Source organism: Poecilia formosa, unplaced genomic scaffold, assembly GCF_000485575.1.
Source record: "Poecilia formosa unplaced genomic scaffold, Poecilia_formosa-5.1.2 Scaffold66, whole genome shotgun sequence".
In the NCBI taxonomy this organism is placed as follows: domain Eukaryota; kingdom Metazoa; phylum Chordata; class Actinopteri; order Cyprinodontiformes; family Poeciliidae; genus Poecilia; species Poecilia formosa.
In genome coordinates this window covers 740,048-749,883 of record NW_006800005.1, presented here as the reverse complement: position 1 = coordinate 749,883, position 9,836 = coordinate 740,048, and the positions used below count along the sequence as shown (strand labels likewise).

The 9,836-nt window shown below is 38.6% G+C and overlaps 1 protein-coding gene across 5 annotated transcripts in view; it reads left to right on the top strand.

Moving 5' to 3' along the window:
- The first annotated feature begins 791 nt into the window (after positions 1-791).
- LOC103139898 (integral membrane protein 2A) overlaps positions 792-9,836 on the top strand; it is a 23,849-nt gene continuing 14,804 nt past the window's right edge. For 4 of the 5 annotated variants that reach the window (XM_016672802.1, XM_016672800.1, XM_016672803.1 and 1 more), the window contains exons 1-4: positions 792-1,161; positions 1,519-1,653; positions 7,136-7,315; positions 7,431-7,541. In XM_016672802.1, coding sequence (XP_016528288.1) covers positions 1,090-1,161; positions 1,519-1,653; positions 7,136-7,315; positions 7,431-7,541 — 498 coding nt within the window. In that variant the 5' untranslated portion in view covers positions 792-1,089. The remainder of the gene's footprint in view (positions 1,162-1,518; positions 1,654-7,135; positions 7,316-7,430; positions 7,542-9,836) is intronic. The other variant, XM_007554769.2, reaches the window with a different exon arrangement.

The following is a 9,836-nucleotide window of genomic DNA, read 5'->3' as shown; positions in this document are numbered from 1 at the left end:
ATTTTTAGCTTTGATTTAGCAGTATGTGTGTGTGTGTGTGTGTGTGTTTGTCTGTCTCAGCAGAGTTTCTGTAGATTTTATTAACTCAAATTTAAGACCTTTATGAGTGGAACTTAATACGTTTATCCTCAAGGAAATGTACGAATTTCGTCAGCCAACTGGCAATGAGTGCTAGCTGTTTGCTAGCTGGCTAACTAGCTAGGTTATATTAGCATTGAGTCTCAGAACGCAATGAAGATGTCCAAGTGTCTGGCAGAAAAGTCCCATGAGAAACAAAATACATAAACAAAATTAAAAAAACACAAATAATTTTGGTTTAGTTTAGTACACCAGAAATAATATAAAAACTATCTTGCAAATAATAAGCAAAATATAGGAGCTTGTACTAAGTTAATAATTCTGTAAAATATCAGAAAAAAATACATATTATTCCATTGGCAGATAATTTCATTATATATATAAACGCACAAAATTTTAAATAATTTTAAATGAAAAGTATGCCTGATAAAAGACAAAGGGATGCTGTGCTTTGCTACACTATGGCTAGATAAACAGGTCAGGAAAAATGTAATTACGAAAAAAATATGGAAGGAAGAGAAGTAGTTCAGTTATGCTAACTTGACTTTGACAACCCTAACATGTAAATGTGGTGTGGAATATATATATATCCATAGTATTATTTTTTCTTTTAGTAAAGAAAATGATAGTTTCGACCTGCAGCCACCAGATGGCACCAAAGCCACAAAAATAATTTCCAAAAGACAAGGAGAAGCAGTATTCCCTTTACTGGTTATTGTTAAGTTCTTACAATAGACAGTATAAATTACGGCAAAAAATATCTACCTGTAAATTGGAGATATTTAGGATTGATAATTCTCCGTTTAGCACCTGGTTTGTTTGGTTTTTTTAATCTCCCCCGGCCACCGGAAGCGGTGCGGATAAAGCCGAGGTTGCAAAGTGCGTCACACGGTTGAGCTGCGGAGAAGCACAAAGCAAGAGCTGCAGACGACCGTCGATAAAAATACATATTTCCACCTTTTGTGTGTGTCCGTGACTAAAAGACCCGAGCGGGACGTTTCCGGGTCCAGCATGGTGAAGATAGCTTTCAACTCGGCTCTGGCGCAGAAGGCGCTGGGCAAAGAGGTGCCAGCCGCGGTGAAGGTGAGCTAACGGGTTTCGTTCAGTGCGATGCCGGAGGAGAAGGGACCTCCTCCTGGCCCGAACCCACCGCAAGCGAATGCGAATCACATTCATGTGCAAAACCAATGCGGTGATTTTACTGTATTGCCTGACACAGTACAGTTTTCCACCTGCGGTGATTTATTATTATTATTATTATTGGTCATTTACTAAAATGCACCGGACGCAGGATGCAGATGTTCACTGAGTCAGGCTTATAGGCTTTCATCTTCGCATAACAATAAAACATCCATCCATGCATGCATGTATGGATGCAACGCTGCATTATTATTGCTCTCTATGTGCTATTTGCGTGTATTTGTGCATGTGTGTGTTCAGGACCCGGAGCTGGCCTCTGACTCGGCGCCCACAGACGGCTTCGGTCGCCTTATTCTCTACCTGCTCGGCATCTCCTTCATCCTGACGGGGCTCATCGTGGGGGGAGCATGTCTCTACCGGTATTTCACCCCAAAGGTTTGTGTTTCTTTAAAATCTGCACGTTTATGCGGTAAAGCCGCGCATTTATACGATGAAATATGGTGGAATTTTCCATTACAATACAGACATGTTCCACCATGAGCTTCCAAAAGTCTAGTTTTGACATGATGTCTGTCATAATCTTTGTTGATTACAATGAATATTACCAGGAACTCATGGAGGACAAACCAGACATTTAGTTTTTGCACCCTCACATCACCTGCAAATTATTTTTGGAGAAATCTGCCAGAAAACTAAATGAGTCCCACTCAAACATAAAACTCACACACACACAATGACACCAGTATGCATTTACAGTCTTAATAAACACCAAAAACACAAATAACAATAAAATCGCACACATTAAAAAAACAATTATGAATGACCTAATCAGCCAATGAAGTTTATTTGTGTAGCTCAAATAAACACAAAAAACATTTTGTCGTCAAAATCTTCAATCGACGTCAAACGTGTTTGTCAATTTTCCAGCGATTACAGCATTAGGCCTGTCACCATAATAAATAAATCAATGATTATTAAAACAAACTCAATTATCTCCATTGGCATGATTTATCTTTTTTTTCCCTCTTTTTTCCAAAAACTGGATGATAAAAGTATTCAGTTTGGTGCTTTGGTCATAACCTGACCTTTTGTTTACAAAGATTAAATTTCATTTTATTTGTTGTTTTATTTATTTATTTTGGATCTTCAAAATGTCTTCCAGTTCCAGTGTTAAATGTTCATTAGAACTTAAAGTTTACTGATGTTTAAGAACGTGTTCGTGCGTTATTATTTTGCCACTATCATTATATTACTTTAAAATGGTCTCAAAACAATTATATTATCATTTATCGCGACAATATTCTGGAAGAATTTATCGTCCAGCAAAATTTGTTATTGTGACAGGCCTATACAGCATAATAGTTTTTAAAAATGGCAGATCAGCTAAGAATAAGAAGCAAAATTAAAATCTAAAACGTTGAATTATATCCATCCGTTGTCTAAACCAGCTTGTAAATGGATGGAACAATTTATCGTATGCATTATAAATACATAAAGATATAAGAAAATCTATTCTTAAATAAAATGTGCAGCAGGTTGAATTAAGATGAGCCTTGTTAAGCATTTTACACTTAACAAGGCTTATGAGGACTAATAGTTACAAACCATGTAATTGCTTGGTTGCCATGGCACTTAGAGGCCACATAATGATACTGGGTCTGATCTTCAGTAAACAGATATGTATTGCTACCAGGGGGGTTTCAATAAATTATTCACATATTTCCAGACCGGGAGCTGTTGCTCTTGTTGAAGAGGAAATATTAGAAATGTACTCCAATAAAATAAATTTACTAGAGAGCTGATACTTCGGTACAGTGTTTGAGAATTTGCACTTTAAAGGAGTAGCTTTTTATGATTACTTTAATTCTACTGCATTTTAAATATAAAATTCATGTTTTACTCTCCATTACATTTCTCTACAGGCTTGCGTTACTAGCTATTTATGGTGACCTTTTTGTAGTTTTCATCCATTTTTTCCATCAACACGCTAAAATTACACACTACAACGTTCCCATGCAGCAGCTTTAAACTGGTTCCAGAAAGAAGAAGAATACAGATTTCTACACAGCAGAGGGTTGAAATGATGGACCGACATCAGCCTGTAAAGACAGTAAAACCTGAATACAATTCACACCACGCTTGTGGCTTTTTAGGTCTGTTTTTATACATGTAGGTCAGCAACAACTAAGCCACAGCTTGATGTTATGTCTGTCATAACCAACCACAATAATGACCTAAAATAAACTTAACAAGACTGTGTGAAATTCTTTCTATTAATAAAAAAAAAGGAATATATCAAGTATTTAGAAATGTTTAAATTGAAAATGTATACAAGATTCCCATACCTAATAACCATACCGTACCGTATCGTCCACTGGACAACGGTACGGTATGGGCGTTGTACCGCCCTTCCTGGGCTTCCTGGGTCGCTTTTACCATGGAAACACACAAAACATGATATGGAAACCACGCCATAATTCTGTTGAAGTATTTTGTTGACCACAACAAGGAACTTCTGTTAAACTTTGAACAGCCTCTGGCACCAGATTCACCAGAAGGACGATCGTAACGAAGACGTTGTTTCTTTATACGTTATTACGTCTTTATACGTAATGGATGCATAATTATTCTTCCCAAGTCTAGGTCTCTTTGTTATTCTTGTCCTTTTTGGGATTTCGCCTTCCCGTTTCCTCCATGATGGGGGAAAAAAAAAAAGAAACACCACCTAACTCTCCGAGGAGTTTACCTGAATTGCTGTTTTGGCCGGCTAAAACCGCCGTCGGATGAGAGCGCCACCCCCCCATGCATGGTTTTTAATCCTAGAGGATTGTTCTGACTCTGGCTTTAGTGGAACCAATCGCGATGCTTCCTGCTAATTCCTCCGCCAGCTTGTGCAGAGACGAGCCGAGAGCTGGGTGAGTTTGGGAGGAAATTCTTTTGAAAACACTCTAACCTTGGTGGAAAGCAGGAGTGCTGGCTCTCAGACGTTTCCTTAGGAGAGAGAAAGTTCACTATTTTGAGTCTAGGACTTCAACTGTTGATTCAAACCAGGTTGAATGTAATCCGGTTTTTTATCTGCTTAAGGATCCAACTCCTTTTTGGAAACAAGGTTGTCTAACTTTAGCTACGCATTAATGTCTGTTTAATAATACAATCAGCCTTGATTACATGCAGCATTAGCTGCTACACCCAGCGCTGCGGATCGCAGCTGCAGTCAGTGGAGATTCCTGTGACGGATGGAAGAAAAAAGAAATGAACAAAGGTCCTCATCATTATGAAAGTGCACACTTTAGTTCTTATAGGGTTTTTTTTTTTCCATTTGACAAGTGGAAGTTGAGTTAAGCTCTAAAGCATTTTAAAATGGAGAGATTCTTTGATGTTAAAAACGAGATTCTCAGTTTTGTACTTAAAAAAAGAGGGGGAAACACTTTAACATCTCATAAAACCGATCCACAGAAACAGTGTTGATCCACAGTGTTTGATACAGAATAACAGGAAATACTGACCTCTAGCTGTCGACTTGTGAATTTTTTTGTCTTTTCCATCATAATTGTGAAAAATCAAAACAGAAACAAGAAGAACTGAGGGAAAAACATCAAATATAATTTGGAAAATAATAAAACAGATTTCACAGATCCTTAAATTAGCCTGAAAATCACTTTGAAAATGTGACTTTTTAACCCACATGTCCTAATTTAGCCAAAACATGAATGTTGAAAGTCACAGGGACATTTAAGCATCAGTAGAAATCTTTGTTGGATTCCACTTTATCATTCGCTTTCCAGCACTTTCACAAATGGTCTAAATGGACGGCTGTAGCATCCAATCAACCAACTCACAACGTATAACTGTTGTTCAACGTCTATCTTTTATTTTTTTCTCCATAAGTTTACATTAGTAAGCATATCTGGAGCAATGTGGGGCTTTAGTTTATGACCCAAGGAATTGGAGATAAATGGGTTTTAAAACAAAGTCTCTGAAGCTTCACTTGGAGAACGACCTCTGACGCAGAGTCTGTGGAGCAGAGGCTGCAGCGCTTTTCTCTGGAGGACTGGGGGGATCCCAGTGGCTGGATGAAAGACGTAACTGTTCTATAAAAACTGTTGGCAAGTTTTCAGATTTATTTATTAAAGTGTCGTTTCATTTGAAGGCAGTGTTTCAGCGGAATGCCACAATGAGTTTTACAGAGATGTTTATTTTTTTAGTTCAGAAAGAAATACCAAAGTTATTTCGATTTACTAAATACAGCATAGCGAGAGACGGGATTTGTTTTTCTTTTGACTTTCTTCAGATTTTGAAGTTAACGTTCTGTACTCAGATTCCAGAGCTGATGATGATGATGTTTTAGTTTCTGGTTTTAATCAGGTCTGTGTCTTGAGACACATTCTATGTGTTTTGGTGTGAAATATGAAAGAATCAACACCAAAACAGAAGCAAAACATCTCACAAAGACACTGACTGAAGCTGTCAAGAGCCTGTGCTTGTCTATCATACAACGAGTCCATGGGCTGGTAGGCCGTTCAGAGAAGAATCCACAACTCCAAAAGAAAAACAGATTGCAGTTACTGAATGTAATTAGTAGCTATGTTTCCATTGTCTTGTGAACTTTGAGCAAACTTTTAAAAAGAGAAGAAAATTACAATGTGAATGAATTTGTCGCGTTCCTCTCTACTGGTTTGGCGGTACACCAAGCGTAATTTCGTCAGGTGTTGACGTTACGCATGGTGGTCATAGACAGGAAGTAGAGGTTGCAGACTCCCATACCTCACATTTCAGGAAAACAAGGAGAGGTTTTCAGGAACGTGTTGTTGTCTGGTAAGTTGTTCGGCCATGTCAACTAGTATTCGGCAATGTCCGGAGAAAGAAATGAAACTCTAAAGCTCGGCAAAGAACAGCTGATGGATCACGTGAGGAAAATGTTTGCTAAATCAGAACTTACTAGACATGTTTCGATCGACCCAGTTGCACGGTAACCCTTTTTTCTCAAAAGCCGAAATCCACTGCAACGGAGGGTGAAAACTTTCTTTTTAATGTAACTGAGGAAGTTATTTTTTAACTTTGACATTCCCATCAACCTTTTCTAACGTGATGCCTCAAATTAAAACTAAAAAATCGTTGATGGAAACACGGCAAGTGAAAGAACCCCAGTGTCTTCTGGTGTTATGAAACCAGAACTGAAGTGTTTGGCCACAATGACATTTGTTCTCACTTGTAGGACAAAGGAGGAAAGCTTGTTACCGTGAGAACGCCGTCCTAACTGTGAAGTTCGGGGGCGGCGGCAGCATTTTGTTTGGCCGTTTTGCTGCAGGAGGGACTGGTGCACTCTACTTTAAATGATTAAAGAACCTGCATGTTGCATCTCTAGACGTCAGACAGGAAGTTAAAGCTCGGATGTTCCCAAATGGACAATGGCCCCAACCAAACTAACTCATTGATTTCAAACTGGCTTAATGGCAGCAGAGTCAACATTCATCCATCACCAAGTCGTTGTATCTGTGACTAAGCTCTTCAGTGGTTTCATCACCTACATTTTTAAATCACAAACCTACCCAATTTGCTTTTTCAAACCCATTAGTGTCTGAAAGTCTTTGAAGACACAACCACAGCTACAGGAAAACGTTTCTATTTGCAGCTGAGCAGGTAGAGAACCACCGACTGTGTTCACAGACTGTTGTGGTTGCAGAGAAACATCCTGCTCTGTGCGGCCGCTCTGAAAAGCGACAACCTGTTAAAGCCTGCAGTACACCATCGTACAGAAACTAAACTGACACGATTACATTCATAGCAAAACCCAACATCAAAGATGATTTTTTTTCCCCATCCTCTGCTTTCATTTGTTTCATATTTTTTTCGGTTCTTGTTTCTTACCTGGAACTGTCTTTGTGTGACTGATTTATCTCTTTTGACTCCCCACCAGAGGCTGTATCACGGCGCCATGCAGTTCACCGACGTGTCCACCGGGTCAGAGAGCCAGCCCTACTACCTGCCGCGGGTGGAGGAGGAGGTGGAGATCTCAGACAGCATGGCCGTGGTCAGCGTGCCCCCTCCTCGCTTTCGGCCCGGAGACCCCGCCTACATCCTCCACGACTTCAACCGGGTGAGGACCGCCGGTGACCACGGCGACCGCTTTCTGTACTGTTGGTGGTCGGGTTCTGAGCTCACTGATTTCATGCGTTTCTTTTTTGTTTGTTTGTTTTTTTTAAACAATGCAGAAGCTGACGGTGTACCTGGACCTGACTCTGAGGACCTGCTTTGTGATTCCTCTCAACACTTCGGTGGTCCTCCCCCCTCAGGACCTCATTGACCTCTTCTCACAGCTGATGGTGAGTGCTGTTCACTCAGTGCCCGGTGGCTTGATTACAACAAAATTACATCACAGTGATGAAAATTGTACGGGAGCTTGAGATCCTTGGAAATGTAGTTGATAGTGGTTGATATTCAAACTGCACAGTTTGGTAATAAAGTGCCATCCAATGTTGATTAAAAAACTAAATTTTAAGGCATTATTCACAGTTGAAACCAGATATTTAAAGATAATAAAAAGACAAACGTGCCTTCTCACCAAACTTCTCTCGTTTCAGGTCTTTCATAATTATCAAAATGATTTCTATTTGTTAAATGCCAGAAAACGTAGGGAGAAAACTTTTTATACATTATTTAGTAACTTTCTCAGACTAGTCAGGTGTACAGGATGTGTGTAAGAGAGATATTTAATTTGTTTTACATTTTTCCTGCTGGAGTAAACAGAATACTAATGTAGGGAAGTGCTTGAATGTGTCGGCGCATGTCAGTGTTGGATTTGCTCTTTGTGTTGTGGAGCTTTGTGGAGTATGTCCTCTGAAGGACACCGTACTTGGCATTCGTTAGTGTGCGCTGGTAATACAACGGCCAGTTTCTGCTCTGTATTCTAAAGGGCGAAGCCGCATCGCTGTCAGGTGGTCCGAATAAACGGTCACAACCACGATCCCAAACCGCAGTGTGTGTCAGAGTCTTGTTTCCTTCCGACGAAAACCTTAAAGAGTACACAACGCAGAGTCCAGGGAACAACGAGGACTCGACTCTCACAGCCAAGGGTTACACTAACACAAGATATTATTAATAAATAATTGATGTTACATAATAGTGAAGTGAAACTGTCATCATAGTTCATTTTCAAGGTGTTGTTGATTCAATAATCACTCTGCTGACGTTAGCATCCACACTTTAATGGTCGCCATAAACAGTTAACAACATGCGCTCCCGCGCTCATCACCCAACAGAATGAAGAAAACACAGATCTAGCCCCGCCTCCCACTCCTTACATCTCACACATGCGCAGTATGCTACTTACAACTTAACAGTGCTGGAGAAGTTTGAAAAATGACCTTGAAAATCCTTGAATTTTACTTTGGGAAAAGTGTCTGAACCCTAATTTTTCTGTTTGATAAATATTTTTATTTATTTTTTGGTCATTTTTAGCTTTTCCTGTCTATGGCAATAACACAAAATCAAAATTTAAAACTCTTAAAACTTCCTGCTTTGTTTACTCTGTGTTCAGCTTAAGCAAAAAAAAGTGGAGATGCACAAATCAGCATTTTAGTGGCAGATTTCCAATCTTTTTTATTTACATGCTAATTCTAGCCCATTTCTGTGATCTATATTAAGTCTAGCTCTTCAGCTTTCCTGCCATGAGTTTTAATAATTATTTAAACTGAGTTTTGAAAGAGCATTCATGATTAGCATGCTAGCTTGTCCTATTAGCTCTGAGGATGCCAGCATTTCTAGCTAGAAATGCAACTTTGCTGTTTCTGTTACCAGCTGAAAGTCTGAGTATGAATGAACAGCAGACATGTTTATAGTAAAAAAAAACAACTTTCATTTGAAATATCCTCTTATGTTTATGTTTCCTCTTGCCGTTATTGAAAACCTTACTGATACTAAAACTAGCTAACAGTGGAGCAGCACTAGCTGTTACCTTCATCTGGCTAGCGCTTACATTCTGAGCTTCCAACTAGCTGCTGGTCAAAGTAGATTAAATGTAAAATTGTTCAACTCAGCTCTGCTAATTTCTGTTTATTTCTCATAAATGGTGATAATCTTGCAATCCCATCATTTTCTATAATTAAGGTATAAAAGTCATTTTTCTAAGATCAGTCACTTTTGTTGGGTGTGTTATAGTACCTTTACTCTCACTGTTTTATGAGATTATTTACCCAATTGTACCTCTTTCTTTTTTCTCCTCCTGTGTATTTTTCACTTTCTTTTTTTTTAGCTAAATACCATAAGCAACATTTCAGCAAATGGCAAATAAAGTTATTAGAAGTTTTAAATGAAAGTCACAGAGACTAAAGCTGCAAATCATGTCGATGTTACTTAAAATCAGCACATATTAGTTAAAAATATGCGGTTGTAGCAGTTTAACCATTAAAGTAAAATACAGGATTTAAATCTACAATAGGTCATTTTGATGAGAATGTTTATATATATATACATGAAACTGTCATTATGTTGTGGTTGTATAATATGAGACTGTCAGAACAGTTTTAATTAAAATGTAACCTGAAGAAAATTCATGATTATGCCTCAAAATACCACATGTAGCAACAAATATGTCATAAAACCATAAGAAAGATGCATGA